At 38.7% G+C, this 18,505-nt stretch overlaps 1 protein-coding gene across 1 annotated transcript in view; it reads left to right on the forward strand.

The window, feature by feature from the left end:
* The first annotated feature begins 742 nt into the window (after positions 1-742).
* pdxka (pyridoxal (pyridoxine, vitamin B6) kinase a) overlaps positions 743-18,505 on the forward strand; it is a 28,272-nt gene continuing 10,509 nt past the window's right edge. Inside the window, exons 1-8 of the mRNA XM_063006318.1 lie at positions 743-940; positions 1,107-1,161; positions 8,119-8,223; positions 9,351-9,434; positions 12,000-12,034; positions 12,137-12,222; positions 13,744-13,789; positions 16,203-16,314. Coding sequence (XP_062862388.1) covers positions 860-940; positions 1,107-1,161; positions 8,119-8,223; positions 9,351-9,434; positions 12,000-12,034; positions 12,137-12,222; positions 13,744-13,789; positions 16,203-16,314 — 604 coding nt within the window. The 5' untranslated portion in view covers positions 743-859. The remainder of the gene's footprint in view (positions 941-1,106; positions 1,162-8,118; positions 8,224-9,350; positions 9,435-11,999; positions 12,035-12,136; positions 12,223-13,743; positions 13,790-16,202; positions 16,315-18,505) is intronic.

The raw sequence follows: 18,505 nt of genomic DNA on the forward strand, positions 1-18,505 counted from the left end.
ACATTCTGTTAATGTTATTGTGAGAACGTTTGCTCATAACATTAGGATAACTTTTACATAACGTTAGTGAAAGTTGTGGGAACGTTCCCTGTTAGCTGGGTAGCTAGATAGTCAGATGAGACAGACATACAGATTAGATAGACAAATAGATGGATGGATACTTTATTGATCCCGAAGGAAATGAAAGAAGTATGTATTTGGAAAGTAATGAAGGTTGAATGTATTTTGGATAACAGTGTGTTTTTGTTGTTATAAACATGATATAAATATTAAGTGAATAATAGACACAGTGATCGGTAAAATTACTTCTTTTGGCTGTAATCAAAACCTAGAGAGCCATTTTGGAGTCGGCGGAGTCGACTCTTTTATTTGACTCACTCGAAATGAGTCGAATGCCAATCGGTTATTTCTGAACATCCAGTACATTACATTTACATTTACATTTTGCATACATTAAACTGTAAACCGTATACAAGTACATTTCAAATATATGTGTTCAGTTATTCTGTATGCAACTTTCAAGTGAATGTACACAGACTTATGAATATAATAAGATAAATAAAATTTACTTTTTGCTCAATTGTGTCGCTTAACGACAGTACGTACAGCCTCTCTTTTAAAGAAACGGAATCTGATTGGCTGAATGGTGTCCCGCCCCGTGTCGTGATTGGCTGAAGACGCGAGCGTAGTAACAAATCCAGTAAACATTTACAGACGTGTTGCAGTACCGGTTAAATCAGAGTGAATCCTGCTCATGTGTTTGAGCAACAGAAGTGAGTCCGAATTTAGTTGATTTAGTTTGAATAGGTGCAAATCTGCAGGAGTATTTTTACTACTAACAGTGTGAACTGACTTCAGCATGGACTGTCGAGTGCTGTCAATACAGAGTCATGTGGTTAGAGGATATGTAGGAAACAAATCAGCCACCTTTCCTCTGCAGGTAAGATAAAAGTCATGTTTAAACGAGGATCTGGATGTTCTTGTCTGATGCTGATCTACTGTAGAAGGCAAAATGAGTTCAATCTGTATTAAAACTGGGTTGGCACTTGATGGGAGTGAATGAATGAATGTTGAGGCTCTGACACGTGTGTTATTTTGATTGGCAGGTCCTGGGATTTGAAGTGGATTCGATAAACTCAGTACAGTTCTCCAATCACACAGGTAAATCATTTATTTACCGCGACCCTGGTCAGGCGCCACCCTGAAACTCTGGACAGGGTTCCAATCCATCGCATGACAGGGCAGCACTAACCCACACACACACACTTACTCTCTCACATCTAGGAACAAGTAATAGTGACTAATACACCTACTGGCATTTTTTGGGAGCTCAGGTCAAATGTATATGTATAGCACTTTTAACTTTACATAATCAAGATCCAAAAAAACCCTGATGAGCAAGCATAAGGCAACAGAGGCACAGAAGAACTCCACAATTGAAGAGGAACTAGATTTTAGGCAGCCTGGAAGATAGTTGGATGAATTAAATTAGTCAAGTCACCTTTATTTCTATAGAACATTTAAAAGACAGCGTGTGTCAACCAAAGTGCTGTACATTAAAATCAAGTATAAATACCACTCATCTACGCAACATTTAATAAATAATTAACATACATATGCACCAACATATAAGTCAAATAAAACCACTTAAACATAGATGGCTATGACAACCCAACACATATTAAAAACTTATTCAGTAAGAGGACTCAAATGCCAAAGAAAACAAATGAGTTTTTAAATTTGACTTAAAGGCATCTATTGTGTGGGACTCCTTTTTGAAAAGTGGAAGACAGAGTCTTGGGGCAGCTACAGAAAAGGCCCCGTCACCCTTGAACCTCATTTGAGAACATGGAATAGCTAAGAGCAGCTGGTTAGAAGATCGTAGAGCTCGTGGAGTGGAGTGAACACAAAGAAGGTCAGCAATATAGCTCGGAGCCAAGCCGTATAAAGCCTTAAAAACAAATAATAGAACTTTAAATTCTATCCTATATTTTACCTGTAACCAATGCAATGACGCAAGTATGGGGGTAATGCTCTCCCTTTTCTTGGTACCGGTCAGGAGCCTCTCAGCTGCATTCTGGACTGGCTGTAGACGTGACAAGCTTGACTGACCGATTCGGAATAAACAATCAGTGAGTGGATACTAGAGGAACCAGGGGGAACCCATCTAATGCATTTTTCAAATGTAGGCTATATGAGCGTAGTGATGTTTCAATATAACAACATCAATATACATTCTACTGTTGTTTTTATTTTTATTACGTCTTTTAACTACTGTCAAATCCCTGATTGAACATTTTCCTGTTGTGATATCAGCATTGAATCTTTGGGATTTGGTTTATCTGATAGCAATATCCCTGCAGCAAGGATTTATGCAAAGGTTTAGGTGTGAAATTTTAGACCAGTATCAACCCTGGACCAGGACGTCCCTACTTGTTACATTAGTTCTATGTGAATGTCTAATAAATGCACAAGATCATTAATTTTAAATAATGTGCCCCCACTGTTTTGTTGCTGATTAATCACCAGAACCACAGCAAATCTAAATATTGTGCTTTTAGCTTTGCTTAACAAGTATTGCAGTATAGCATCATTTACCCAGGCCTGAATGAAAACTTTTAATACCATGTTTATATCATGGTATTTATAATACCACTTACAGTATTCCCTAGGTTTGTGTATTTCTGAGTCATCACAGTTTTCACCTATTTCAGTTTTGTTTTTAATTAACTGGGAACAACGTCTGTAAAACGTCTCGTCCCAGTGCTTGTGTCTGCATGTTTGCACTTCAGCTCTTCTTAATAGTCTATTAAGTAAATATACTTAATACGAAAACAAATATCTTTGTAGCTCCATGGCCTTCTAGATCTGAGTTTGAGTGACAGCTATAGTTTATGTATGGAGCTGTTCAGGGACTGATTGAGTGGCTGTGTATTTACTAGAAAAACAATGCAGTCTTTATTTGGACTTTAGTAATACTATTACACTGACCTAATGTAGGTTAGTAAGTCACTATTTAACCTGAGTGAGATTAGTATTTGGGAAAGGGAGCTGACAAAGTTTAAATGAAGACAAAGTTCACTCTGGTGCATGTTCATTTACGCTGAAAGATTACTATAGACGAGCTGAATATTAACCCAGTGTTATATTACTTTAGATTTACCTGATATTACAGGACACGTTTAAGGCTGAATGCTTTTATATGCATAATAATAATCTGATTATTAATAGTGCTCAGTTGATATCTGACTGTTTTATGTGATCATTTAAACAGTGAGGATAATTGATAATACACAGATAATACATATGCTATTAACATTAATAAATGTATAAAATTCATAAATGCCAATCCTCATATTTATTGTTTTAATTTTGGCCAATCTGTGATGCAGTTTGATGTTATTGTGTACATGGATCATTGTCATGATGTGCATTTTCTATTATATTTTTTATCTTTACAGCAATTAAATACGGACCAACATTCCATTTTCTTATACCTCAAATTCCTCAATAATATAAGACTCAAAATATACACTGATCAGCCATAACATTAAAACCACCTCCTGGTTTCTACACTCACTGTCCATTTTATCAGCTCCACTTACCATATAGAAGCACTTTGTAGTTCTACAATTACTGACTGTAGTCCATCTGTTTCTCTGCATGCTTTGTTAGCCCCCTTTTATGCTGTTCTTCAACGGTCAGGACCCCCACAGAGCAGGAATTATTTAGGTGGTGGATCATTCTCAGCACTGCAGTGACACTGACATGGTGGTGGTGTGTTAGTGTGTGTTGTGCTGGTATGAGTGGATCAGACACAGCAGCGCTGCTGGAGTTTTTAAATACCGTGTCCACTCACTGTCCACTCTATTAGACGCTCCTACCTAGTTGCTCCACCTTGTAGATGTAAAGTCAGAGACGATCGCTCATCTATTGCTGCTGTTTGAGTCGGTCATCTTCTAGACCTTCATCAGTGGTCACAGGACGCCGCCCAGGGGGCGCTGTTGGCTAGATATTTTTGGTTGGTGGACTATTCTCAGTCCAGCAGTGACAGTGGGGTCTTTAAAAACTCCAGCAGCGCTGCTGTGTCTGATCTACTCAAGCGCTTCTATATGGAAGGTGGAGCTGATAAAATGGACAGTGAGTGTAGACACAAGGAGGTGGTTTTAATGTTATGGCTGATCGGTGTATGTATAAAACAAGACAAGCAGTGAATATTACAAAATGTGAGCGTTATAAAAACTAATAAACAAGGTTTATTTAATTTTATGGAAACACGTTTATTTCCAAAAATGTCAGGTGGTGCAACTATCTGACCGTATATGATGGTTAAACTTATAAAAAGCATAATTTAGAATGAAATGTCTGAATAAAATGTCATAATTTTACGTATTAAACATTTAAAGGTTTGATGCAAAATGAAATTCTTTACAGCTAGTTCACCTTCTGCATGCTTTTGTGAGAGTTTGAACCGTTTCACCCAAGGAACCGTGCTGCTTTGTAACACCTACATCACAACACTTTTGTTAAACATCAAACACTAATGTTAATCATTATGAAAAAGCTTACAAAATACATAGATCAGGAGGCTTTGTAGAGCATTGTCAGCAAGTCAACACTGTCTACAATTGTGGTTGTTTGTTAAGTGTTATAAATACTGGGTTTAAATCTGTTTTAGCTATGGCAATGTCTATAAAATATTAAAAATGATCTTTTGAAGTCATTTATGATGCACTGTAGATGTACTGAAGTTGGCTGTTAAGGTACAGGACTTGTGATACAAAGTTTGTTAGTTCAAGCCCCACCACTGCCAAGTTCCCACGTTAAAGTCCCTGAGCTAGGCCCTTAATCCGTATTCACTTGCAGTGTGCTCAGTAACAAGTGTAAGTTGCTTTGAATATAAGCTTCTGCTAAACACTGCAAATGTTTTCTTAGTGATTAAACTGATTATTTTGTTTACAATATGTAATATAAGTTTAAAAGCTGTTAAACAAATATACAAAAATGCTTTATGCATAAAAAATAAATGATAAATCATCATTTTAAAATGATAAAACCCATTATGCATTAGTGACCCGAATATAAACAAACTCGGTGCACTTGGTTCTCTGAGCTCTGCTGTGGAATCGAATCCTCTGCCAAATCTCTGCGGGCCCCTACAGCACAACAGGGGCCTGTTTGTCCCCTTTTCTGTGCTTCTCATATTAACTACAGCATGTCCTCCTTTACCCTCACACCTCCTCTGCAGCCTTTTGTTCATTTTCACCCTCTCTCACCTTTTCTTTTTGTATCCTGGGCCGTGTGCCAGTGGATCTTGGGATATTTTTCTGCTTTAAAGCTGGCTGTGTGTTCTCTCCGCATTCCTGTATATTTTAAATCTTTTGAAGCTTTATTTCTGTGACCCTTTAATGCTATCATGGGTTACGAGCACCCTCAGTTGAGGGTTAAGGACCTCACTCAGGGGCCCAACAGTGGTGGTGAGGCTTGAACTAGCAACCTTATGATAACTAGTCCAATATCTTAACCACTAAGCTCCCCCTACTAAGCTACCTTCCTTCAACCTGTGTGCAGTTGCCGGCTGCACGTTTTCACCTGCACAAGTAGGGTTACACAGGGATCTGTATGGCGTACAGAGAGTCACGCACTGATCTCCATAATTCTCAGTTTCTGTGTAGGCGACATTGACCAGCCAGCAGAGGTCGCAATTGCAGCACCAATGCGGAATCCCTTTGGCATTCTTACCTGGCATGACTGTGCGTCTATATATATATGTGTGTGTATATATGTGTGTATATATATATATATATATATATATATATATGTTCTGTGCTGAACTTTTTGAAGATCCCCAGCACTTTTATATTGTGGTTATAAGCGGTGAGGGTATAATAGGAGGAGAAGTAATCAGTCGTGTCTGAGAGACGCTTATAGTCCGGATTTAGCTCCATCTGATTTCCACCTTTTTGGATGCTCAAAGAAGCTTTAAGAGGAAGAAGATTTTCATGTGATGATGATGTGAAAGCAGCGCTGCATCAGTGGCTACTCTTTCGGTTGCTCTACCTGACATGTTTTACACTGTCGGACGAATCTTAAGGCAGTAAATAATGTTGATAATTTCAGAATGGATGGCAGCCCTGTTGTTTCAGGGAATCACAGGATTAAACATGTGTTATAGCTCTCATTCTCTATCGAGTCTAAGTAAATGTGGGTCAAGGGCCTTGCTCAAGGGCCCAACAGTGGAAACCTTGCAGTGGTGGGACTTGAACCAGTGACCTTTCTATTACTAGTCCAGTACCTTAACCACTAGACTACAACTGCCCACACTATGTTTATTCACACTATGTGGTTGGTTTATGTGATTTATTAAAACAAGTTGGGTGGCATGGTAGCTCGGTGGGTAGCAATGTTGCTTCACAGCAAGAAGGTCCTGAGTTCTATTCCCAGGTGGAGTGGTCTGGGTGCTTTCTGTGCGGAGTTTGCATGTTCTCCCCGTGTCTGTTTGGGTTTCCTCCGGGTGCTCCGGTTTCCTCCTACGGTTCAAAGACGTGCAGGTGAATGAGAGCTATGTGTAGGTTTTGTATTACATATGCACTTAATTCTTTGCCAAGAGCTAAACCTTTTTCTCTTTCTTTCTCTTTTTTTTCTTCATTTTGCTGTTGAATTATTAAAGTTTACTTTATGACATAATACCTTCCAGTCTGGGTGGGTGATGTGTGGTGTAAACTTTCACCAAGAAGCCTGAAACCAACCACCTACTGTTTTTAATCTGTGTTTTGGAAATGTTTGGAGGGTGGAACTGAAGGGAACTTTGGAAAGCCTGGAGATTTCTCGGTGTAACACAGTGATCAGAGGTTCTTAACTTTCTGTTAGACGAGGTGACGTGTAGTAAACTGTAGTAAAGAGGAATAAAGAGGAGAAGTAAAGAGGCACAGCGGAACATTTTGTAAAGCTAAATAAAAAATCTCATTTGGCTTGACAAAATGAAAACAGTCCCAAATATCTTTAAAATTGTTTATAAATGACATTAAAACCACCTCCTTGTTTATACACTCACTGTCCATTTTATCAGCTCCACTTACCATATACACCTACGTTCTACAATTACTGACTGTAGTCCATCTGTATCTCTGCATGCTTTGTTAGCCCCCTTTCATGCTGTTCTTCAATTGGTCAGGACCCCCACAGATATTATTTAGGTGGTCGATCATTGTCAGCACTGCAGTGACCCTGACATGGTGGTGGTGTGTTAGTGTGTGTTGTGCTGGTATGAGTGAATCAGACACAGCAGCGCTGCTGGAGTTTTTAAACACTGAGAATAGTCCACCAACCAAAAATATCCAGCCAGCAGCGTCCTGTGACCACTGATGAAGGTCTAGAAGATGACCGACTCCAACAGCAGCAATAGATAAGCGATCGTCTCTGACTTTACATCTACAAGGTGGAGCAACTAGGTAGGAGTGTCTAATAGTGTGGACAGTGAGTGGACACGGTATTTAAAAACTCCAGCAGCGCTGCTGTGTCTGATCCACTCATACCAGCACAACACACACTAACACACCACCACCATGTCAGTGTCACTGCAGTGCTGAGAACGATCCACCACCTAAATAATTCCTGCTCTGTGGTGGTCCTGTGGTGGTCCTGACCATTAAAGAACAGCATGAAAGGGGGCTAACAAAGCATGCAGAGACACAGATGGACTACAGTCAGTAATTGTAGAACTACAAAGTGCTTCTATATGGTAAGTGGAGCTGATAAAATGGACAGTGAGTGTAGAAACAAGGAGGTGGTTTTAATGATAGACTGACATGATAATTATCTGCCAACTTAATAAATAAATAAACGATCTCAGGCATCTTTAGTTTTGTTGTATAATGTGACATTTAGATGTTTATTTTATTACGGGTTTGTAATGGGATGCTTAGCTAGAAATTTATGTATATTTAGGTCATGTAATCATGGTAATCATTTTGTAATCTTGTCACCCAGTTTGACCACATGTGAGTGGCTTTACTGGCATCCAGTTAAATATCTTGCATCCAAATAAATGCACAGTACTTTAATGCAATATTATAGCCTGATGCTTACTAAGCATCTGTCTTCGTTTTTCTTTGGCAGGTTATGAACACTGGAAAGGCCAAGTTCTGACGGCTGATGAGCTGCACATTCTTTATGAGGGGATTAAACTTAACAAAGTCAACCATTATGACTACGTTCTTACAGGTAAAGGAATAAACACACTGTTCACTTGTAAGCAGTCTTACATTTTCCTGACATGTATGGTTTATTATTTATTAAATCCTCATCTTCAGATTGGTTCACATGGACAGAATCAAATGTGTTGGAGTCCCAAGTTGAACTGTATTAGCTCTACAAAGTTGTTTAACATGCATGTTTAAATTAGGATAGTATGATAAATTATACTGACATCAGTAAATAAACATTTTATGCCCAACAATTTACTTTGGTTTTGGATTTAAATTTGGTAGCTCTGATTAGGTCTTTGAAAACTGTTGTTGAAGTAAGCAGTGCATATTATTCTTAACGTGACATAGTGAACTGTTTTAATAGTTTTGTTTTTGCTTAAATATTATTTAAGCAAGTAAATTAGAACGTGCTATGTGTAGTTTTTGTTTAACATATATATTTCACTTTTTGCTAAGAGGTAATTATAGCTCATTGTTTATTGTGCGATAAGGTCTAACAACAGAAGCTGATGAGTGTTCTTACATCTTATCTGGTTAGTCATGTACTGTATAGTCCCTGACAAAGTATTCAGCCCCCTATCCTATTTTCACATGCACTATATAGCCAGTATTTGGACATCGCTGTTAATTCTTGAGTTTTAGGTGTGGTGTGAAGGAACTTCAGAGGCTTGCAAGAAGTCCTGACTTTAACCCCATTAAACACAGTTGGGATTAATTGGAATGCCATCTGCAAGCCAAGCCTTTTTATCCAACAGTGTCTAACCACACAAAAGCTCTTTTATTTCACAGACACACCTAAACATTTGTGCAAAGCTTACACAGAAGAGTGGAAGCATTTATGACCACTAGATGGAGACCAAGTCCATTTTAAATACTTCGGTTTTAAAGTCGGTCCAACAAGCTCATGTTCCGTGTCTACATACTTTTGCCCATATTCTGTATAGTAAACGCTCTTTACGACTTAAGATTTGTATAAATGTGGCTAGTAACAATAGGTTTGAATCAGACGCCTATTTTATCATAAAGGAACACGACAATAACAATGACATTTGCCATACAATCGTCAGTGGAAACACCAAATGGAAATACAATTCTCATTGTACTATTGTTCTCATCACTTGAACCCTGTCTCCTTCTGATTAGGTTATTCTCGGGATGTTTCGTTTCTGGAGATGGTGGTGGACATCATAAATGAGCTGAAGACAGCCAACCCCAACCTTGTATACGGTACAAACCAATATTTACTCCAGTTCACAGATTAAACACAGCGTCCCTCTGTGTTCAATAGGTAGACCATTAAAATGCTGTGAATTTTAAAGAACGTATCCAAAATCACACATATAATACACTTTTTGTTTTATTTTACAGAGAAAAACTTTAATTATTTACATTTTGGTGGAGTACTATGGCAGGAAATTATAATGCAGTACTCTGAAACAGAGAATCACAGTGTTTCGGTTTGCTAATACAGTATCAGGAAAGCAACTGGACCACAAAATCTAAAGCTACTAAATTATACATCAATTAATTGTAACCATGAGAAGTGTCGGTATGTTGATGCACCATATAGTGTAGGTCAGGGGTGTCAAACTCATTTTCACCAAGGGCCACATCAGCATTACGGTGGCCCTCAGAGAGCCGATTGTATTGTATCCTGATGTGATTGCTCTCTGTCTTTTAATTCTTGGACAATTTGTTGTTTTTCTTGGAGGTTAAATTCTGTGTTTGGTGTCAAAATGTCAAATGTATACTGTATATTTATAATGTATATCTACATTAATATTGTACTCTTTTACCACAGACAGATGCACCGGTTTCTCTTCCTGAAGCACAAACAAAGTTTTCACTTTCACATCTTTTATTAAATTTCCTCTTTCTGCTTTAGTTTTCTCTTTTTGTACATTTTTGGATTATCTGTAAATATTTCTCAACATCATCTAGTCGTGGGATGCAGGATGCGGTCACTTTGCAGGTCACAGAATCGGCATGCATTGTGGGAGATGCAGTTTATGTAGGATTTTACAGTGTATCTTAAGACGATTGTTCTGTAGGGGTGGGTTTATAAAATCGATTTTTCGATTCGAATCGATCTTTATTTGAACGATCCGATATCGATTCATATAAACGCGAGATCGATCTTTTAAATACGCCCCTTTTTACGGCGCACACGGAAATCTGTTACCCCCTTTAATTTCGCGTGACCAGCCAGTGTTTTTTCATGCAACGAGATCTGACCTGCACATCAGTTCAGCATGGCAGAAGCTCAGGTTATGACCACTACACAACTTTCTGCACTGATTTTCGCTCGGCGACGGGTCGGTGCTGGATTCGGGAGGAACTCGGTGTTCGCTCTGCGATCAAAACTCGGCTCTCAATCGATGTGAGAAACAGCGAGGGGAAACACGGGGGCGAGGTTGTAAACAGGTGGTGGAGCGCAATATAGTTTCTATCAGAATACATCAGCACACACGAGTTTTACAGTATTTCTGACCCGATCGTTCTCTACAAAACAAAATATTTATTAACCTCCAACTCACTATAGAACAAGCCATGCTGCTCGTGTTGCCAAATCCACTCAGATTCATTTATTTCATCAGCGCACAAACTTTGATCTCTCGCTACTTGTTGATGTGCATGTTTGGACGTGGTATCATTAAACCTTTCATCACTTCTCACGTGTGTTTTCGTGACAAAACGTAGTTTTGGAGAGCAGAGAAGCTCGCCTGTGATTCCCCCTGGTGATAGATGGTGTAGTGTAAAAACCCCCATCGCCGATCAGTCGTGTAGTGTGAACATTACAGCGACCAGGTGTTAATCAGAGTGTCGTGTAGTGTAAACTTGGCATAAGCTGTTCAACAGCCAGGTGTATGTTCACATTACATTTACACTGTTGTAGCGTGTCAGACATATAAAATAATAATAAAAAATGAATGTTACTGTTTTCTGTTGTGGATTAATTATTTATGTAAACAAAATACACAAATATTTTTAATAATGAGTGTTCTTTGTACAATTATCACATTCGTTCTCTGAACATCTGTTCATATTTAAACAAAACCTGTTAATGTAACACAAATATGCCTAAATGTGTTGAATCGAAAATCGAAGATCGAATCGAATCGGGACCTTGTGAATCGGAATCGAATCGATCCAGGAAATTAGTGGCGATACCCAGCCCTATTGTTCTGCCCTTGCTAAGAGTTTTTCCCCTTTCTCAGCTAGACAGACAGGCAGACAGCTCCCTCTGAAATACAGTTATGCCGGTTTTATTTGCTTTCCAACTGTGTGATACACTGTGTGCATCAGAATGGAGTAAAACTACAAAATACAAACAATAAAAACAATAAAAAAAACTTAATACAGTACAAGTACAGGCACACAGCTGTAGTTAAGTGTTACATCTAGTACAATATGAAATTTAACCAAACGTTAAATAGCACTAATGAGATAGCACTTTGTGTAAAAATACTAATTGCTATAGTAAGGGTAACAACCGTATTTAATTACGGAATTACGGTAAATTCGTAACTGAAACGCTGTAACAAACTCGTTAAACATTTACAAACACCTGAGAATATAAACATGTATTACTTACAGGCAATGATTCTGTATTGGATTGCAAAAGAACTAACTTCTATTTATTATTGTTTACGCTACTGGCCAAACATTGTATGTATGTAGAAGTAGGTCCTTCTGAAGTCATGTCAGATGTGTTTGTTTGCTGCATCTTACTAAAGAACATGTAATTATTAATGTCCATACCAGTGCATGTTACTTGTTCTTCTCTTCTAGTTTGTGATCCAGTACTGGGAGATAATGGAGCAATGGTGAGGAGCAACTTCATTCATTCATTTATTATTTACTTGTGTGTTGATTATCTGCATTGAGATGCGTGTAATTAATGTAAATAATCGTGTTTCGGGTTAAAGTACGTTCCAGAAGGATTGCTGCCCGTGTATAGGGATAAAGTGGTACCAATTTGTGACATCATTACACCCAACCAGTTTGAGGCGGAGTAAGTGTACTTATGTTCTTACTCTGGAAGCACTTTAGTTATTGTAATTTACCTGTATTTTAATATGTACTATGCAGTGGATTCAGAATTGGATTGTATTGTGCTGTGGATTTAATTTGGAATGGATATAATTGCCATTTGGGTGCTCGGGTGGCACAGTGGTAAATTATAATAAGGTTTTAATCCCCAGCGTTTTTACTGACCTACATACAGACATGATTAGCTATGTCTGAGGGTGTGTGTGTTGGGGGTCGGTGGATGAGGCCCAACGATGTATTAGCACCCTGTTCTGGGTGTTTTGTGGCATTGTGCCATTGGTTTTAGGGATGCCCTGACCAGAATAAACTGGTGGTAATAGGGGAAAATGAATAAATATGTAATAAATAATGACATTCCACACAGAAGTCCAGAAATGGACTGGACGACTTAATATCAGGGTTAATATCAGCCTCAGATCTGAAGGCTGCTTCCTCCCAACTGCAATTCTGAGATCTGTCCTGAGGTATTTGATGGGAGTTAGAACTGGACTCATTGCTGGCCACTTCAGAACTCTCCAGTGAGTTGTCTTGATTCATTTCTGGATGTTTTTTGAAGTATGCACGAAGATCTACGACTTTTTTTGACAATGGTCCCTACATTGCATTTCAAAACCCTTTCGGCATTTCATCATGCCTTGTGTCCCATGTGACCACAGAAAACAGAGCTTTTACACAATGTTCAAACTGTTCTGCAAATGTAGTTTGTATTATGTGTGAAAATGGCAATTATATCCATTCAAAATCAAGTCCACAACACAATAAAGTGTGCACAAATTTAAAGACTTAATGTTTCTTGTGTTCACTGTATTTGTAGATCAGGGGTGTCAAACTCATTTTCACCGAGGGCCACGTCAGCATTACGGTGGCCCTTAAAAAGAGCCGATTGTGATGTATCCTGCTGTGATCTAGCATACTTAGCTCTGTGTTTGGTGTCAAAATGCCAAATTTATATTTTATATCTATAATTGTCCTCCTTTACCACCATCACGGCCTCATAACACACAAGACGTACGGCTTTCTCTTCTTGAAGCACAAACTTGTTTTCACTTTCACATCTTTCATAAAATTTCCTCCTTCTGCTTCAATTTTCTCTTCTTGGACAATTCGGGATTATTTGTAAATATTTCTCAGCATCACTTGTTGGAAAACTGCCTCAGTTAATCGCTGATGTGGAAACGCAGCCATCTAGTGGCGGGATACAGTCACTTCACGGGTCACAAAATCGACATGCATTGTGGAAGATGTAGTTTATGTACGATTTTACAATATATTTTAGAACAATCATACGTCTTTTAAGCTCTCACGAGCCACAAAATGACGTGGGCCTTGAGTTTGACACGTTGTAATGTAATCATAATAATCTGAACTGGTAACAGGAATAAAAACATGTTAAACAAACCCATCTGATAGTGGAAAATAAAGCTGCATTTTATTTCCATCGTCTTTACTACTGTTTTGTTAACTGTTTATTATTTTTCTGAAGGCTTCTCACAGGCAGAACGATCAGAACAGAGAAAGATGCACTTGAGGTGGGTTTCTGCTTTTACTATGCTTGGTTTTAGCTTAACTGTACATTTAGTATATTTAGCAAGCATAGTTCTGCATCCTGTTTTTGTTCATGTCTAAGTTTGCGATATTGCATTAAGCATTTAGCAATGGGAGTAAACAGGAGCAAGGAGGTTGTATTTGCAATTGACATAAGCTTGTCATCTCTGGATGTCAGAGATGTAATGTAGTTTTCTTGGTAAAGAATGATTAGTAAGGTAGCAAAGTTTAAATACAGTATTTCTCTTTATATCTGTACGAACAGTGCAGACACATACAGAACATAACGCACTATTTGATACCCAATAATAATACACATTTAAAGGAATGGTGTTACTAATACAGTGGGTTCAGTGTCGTAAGAGCATCAATAAAATTAGGCTGATGTTGAATGAGAGCATTTGGATTGCACAGTGTTGTTTTTAATCCATCTCAGATGTGTTCAGTGGGGTTAAGGTTAAGTCTCTGTTCTGGCCACTGGTGTTTCATCACACCAAACCCGTCAAACCATGTCTATGGACCCTGCTTGGTACACAGGCATACAGTGGAACTAGAACAGGAATATGAAAGGGCCTTTCTCAAACTGTTCCCCATAAGTTTAAGATAAGATAAGATAGCCTTTTATTATCCCACAGGGGGAAATTTGCAACGTTACAGCAGCTTTCAAAAATATAATGATATAAAAAAAATTTATACATATATTACAATATCGAAATCTATCAAGATCTATTAAAAGATATTAAAAAATAAAGTATAGTTTTTTAATAAAGGTATTGCACATGGTTCAGGTTTACTTTAAATGAGTGCAGATATAAAACCAAATAATTATTGTGGTGGTGATTGTCTGTGCTTGGGGCGGTGCTGGTTGTAAAGTCAAACAGCAGTAGGAAGAAAGGAGCTACAGTATCTCTCCTAAATGTATGAAATGACTTAAGCACAACTATTTAGACATCTGTACAGAACTTTGTACTGTTTAGTATAGGCAAACTATCCCTATTTATATGGGCTTAGAAGAATCACCAGCTGCAGTCTGTCACACTCACTAATGAGAATGTAGGAGGCCATGACTCATTGTCATTACATTTACAGTTAGCAGAGTAGAAGCAACTTGATCTTTAAAAAGACAGCAGGCTCTAATGACGGCTGCTAGTTCAGACCTAAATAGCAGAAAATCATCCGAGAGGGAACAAATGGTGAAACCACAGTGAAATTTAGAATCATCAACTTTCGAGCAGGTGCCATGCACATGAAAACGAACACCAGGTTCAAATGGAGTAAGGGAGAAGTCGGTACGTATGGTGGAGGATTAATGTTCTTTGGGTTAGTGCACATCATAACAAGCAGATGACATGGCGCGCAAAATAATCTCATAACCCGAGCGTCTCCGAGTCGTCATGTGTTGTGTTTGTATGATATTAATAATATTTAATACCTGATGAGACACACATGAAGTAAGTGGGTGTGACAGGGGATTTTTTGCATCTGTGACCATGAGAGCATGAGAGCAGCTGCAGTGAGAGCCAGATGGCAAGAGGTTTTAGAGAGGAATACAACAGGGCGGTATTCACCCCATGTGGCATCATCATCAGAGACAAAGAGGTGGAATAGCAGATCAGAGCAAGGTTAACCAAGAACTAGAGCCGAGTATTTAGTATTTACATTTTTAGTAAATACTGAAAAGACAGTCTCAGGTTATCAGTTCAAACCAGGACACCGACAGCGAGCCGTGAGGTCGAGGTATTTAGTCATGGGAACAGGCTGGTATTCATTGGCCGTAATTAACCAGTCCAATAACGATGAGTGATAGGGGGTCACACACTACACCAGGAGGAATCTCAGACGAGTCTGTCTGGTCTCCTAAACTACGTTTAGTCACAAAAACACAAGGGGTTCAGTGATACCACATCCAAAAATGCACGTCAACAGTTGGGGCGCCTCCGGGGATCTTGTTCTTTGGAGTTTCAGCAGGAAGCAGAAGGTCATCTCTATTCGTGAGGAGAACAAAGCCACTGGGATCTTTTGCGACAGCAGAGAACACAACTATTCAGTCTAATTCATTCCTCCTTTTCTTAAGATCAAGTGTTTTACAGAACAAGGTTGGCCTTGTCCTTGTGAGAAACCCACAGTGTAGAGGGCACAAAGGGCAGATGCAGTGAAACTGGCACAAAAGGCGACATGGAATCCGAATGTAGGTCTTGAAACAAATCAATATTGATGGTGTCCGGTTGAATAAATAAATAGTGGATGAAAAATAACTCTCTTGTGCATTTAAAGATACTAAAATGGAGCAGGTTCATATACTGGTCTTATACTGTTCCGTCCATATACTGTAGGGTGCCAGACTGCCAGTAATGGTGACCACTAAGAGTGTAAGTGTGGTTGTGTTTTTGTTCTTAGGTGATGGACCTGCTGCATGCTATGGGTCCTGAGACTGTAGTCATTACCAGTTCTAATCTGCTCTCACCATTGGGGGATCAGTACCTGGTTGCCCTGGGAAGCCAAATCACAGGTAAAACCCACTAAAGTGACACATATACATTTACATTTTCGGCGGACGCCTTTTACCAAAGCGACTTGCTGTAGTGTGATTGTATACTGTCTGAGCAATTGAGGATTAAGGTCCTTGCTCAAGGGTCCAACAACAGCAACCTGGCAGTGACGGGGCTTTAACCAGCAACCTTCTGATTACTAGTCCAGTATCTTAACAGCAAGGCTACAACTGTAAATTTATTCACAAATGTTAATAAATTTAGATACTGACTAGGAAGACTCGGGGATCAGCATTTTCAGAATTTACATCATTGTCTCTTTTTGCAATGTTTTATTGCCTTCAGTCTGGGAAATCGTCTTCAAAATTAAACTTTTACAAAGAATTAAGCAAGATTCTGCAACCAGGCCCAGCTGGACCTGTTATATTTCAGATGAAGCATTTTAGTTTCAGTTCAGGCTACAAGTTAAACCAGGCGATGCATCTAATATTTCTCCCAATCTAGCCGTTTCTAATTCCCTACTGCAACTCTATCACCGGTCACCTAATTTCACTTCTTTCCCACAGAATGGCGTACACTACTACAGCTTAGTATATCACATGACATATCTCATCTGAATATTTAATGCCAGGATACTTCTATACTACTATTTTTTTATTCTATTTATTCAATTACATAGTGTGTATAACATTACTTATGTACTTAATTCTTGTACTTTTGTACTTTTATTGTACTTTTATTGTACTTAATTCTTGTACTTTTATACTTTTGTACTTTTATTCTCTGTACTTTAATACATCTGGCTTTACTGTACTGGAGCTGCTGTAATAACTGACTTTCCCTCTGGGATTAATAAAGTTATCTATCTATCTATCATGTACATGGTACATACATCCATGCTAGACTATGTCGTAAATCATTAACTTCTCGTACAGGTGACTTGACCAGACAGCAGAGGTAGCAATTGCTCAACAGCAATGAAATCTTGTCAACCTCCCTCCCCCAGACACAGCTAATTGTAAAGTTAAATTCATTTGTATAGAGCTTTTACAGTAGACATCGTCTTAAAGCAACTTTACAGAATCCAGGACCGACAGACCTAAAACCCATGTTGAGCAAGCCAAGGGCGACAGTGGCGAGGAAAAACTCCCTTAAAAATTACAGGAAGAACCTTGAGAGGAACCAGACTCAGCGGGGACCCCCATCCTCCTGGGGTGGCCTGGAGGATAATTTGAATAAATAGGATTTACTCAAATTATACTTGCATAACATTAAATTGAACTTAATTGACGGTATAACTAGCAATTGGAGTTCTTCATTATTCAGTCCAGTCTGTAGTAACGTATGTAGTGAGTTCTGGACATTTTTGGTGCAAACTTGCCAGGTCCCGTCACATCTAGCAGGAGCAGCATCGTTGCCAACCTCGTGTGGATTAACACAGATAACCTAAAATTAAATCATGCAGTTTCCAGTTAAACTTCTAAATATTACCGATTCCACCAAATCTGTAACGATTCACTTTTAATCAATTCTGTGCAAATTAGACACGAGGCATTTCAGAGACTAGTTTAACTAACTAGCTCTGGTAGAGCCAGTGGTTTAAACATATGGTGCATGTGTCTGAAATCCCTTCTCATGCTGAATTTAGCTCATTTACTTTTACATTTTCAGTATTTAGGAGACGCCTTTATCCAAAGCGACTTACAATTGAGATAGTATACATTGTAAGCAGTTGAGGGTTTTGCTCAAGGGCCCAACAGTGGCAAGCTGGGAGATGTGAGGGTTGAACCAGCGACCTTCTGATTACTAGTCCTGTACCCTAACCGCTGAGCTACCGCTGCCCTATAATAGCTAATATTTTGCTGTGTTTTGGCATGTATAAAAGAAAGTAAAGAAGATAACAGCTCCCTTATATCTCCTCCCCGGTTTTAATAAGACAAAACAAAGATACGAGGGATCTTCAAAAAGTTTCTGCACTTTTATATTGTGGTTATAAGCGATGAGGGTGTAGTAGTAGGAGGAGGAATCGGTCGTGTCTGAGAGACGCTTATAGTCCTGATTTAGCTCCATCTGATTTCCACATTTTTGGACCCTCAAAGAAGCTTTAAGGGAAAGAAGATTTATGTGATGAACTCAACCATGAGCTCAACCAAAAACATTGTGTTGCTGACGGCATTAAAAAGTAGGTACGACGCTGGAAAGAAAAAGAAA

This window comes from Trichomycterus rosablanca, chromosome 12 (genome assembly GCF_030014385.1).
Source record: "Trichomycterus rosablanca isolate fTriRos1 chromosome 12, fTriRos1.hap1, whole genome shotgun sequence".
Classification (NCBI taxonomy): Eukaryota; Metazoa; Chordata; class Actinopteri; order Siluriformes; family Trichomycteridae; genus Trichomycterus; species Trichomycterus rosablanca.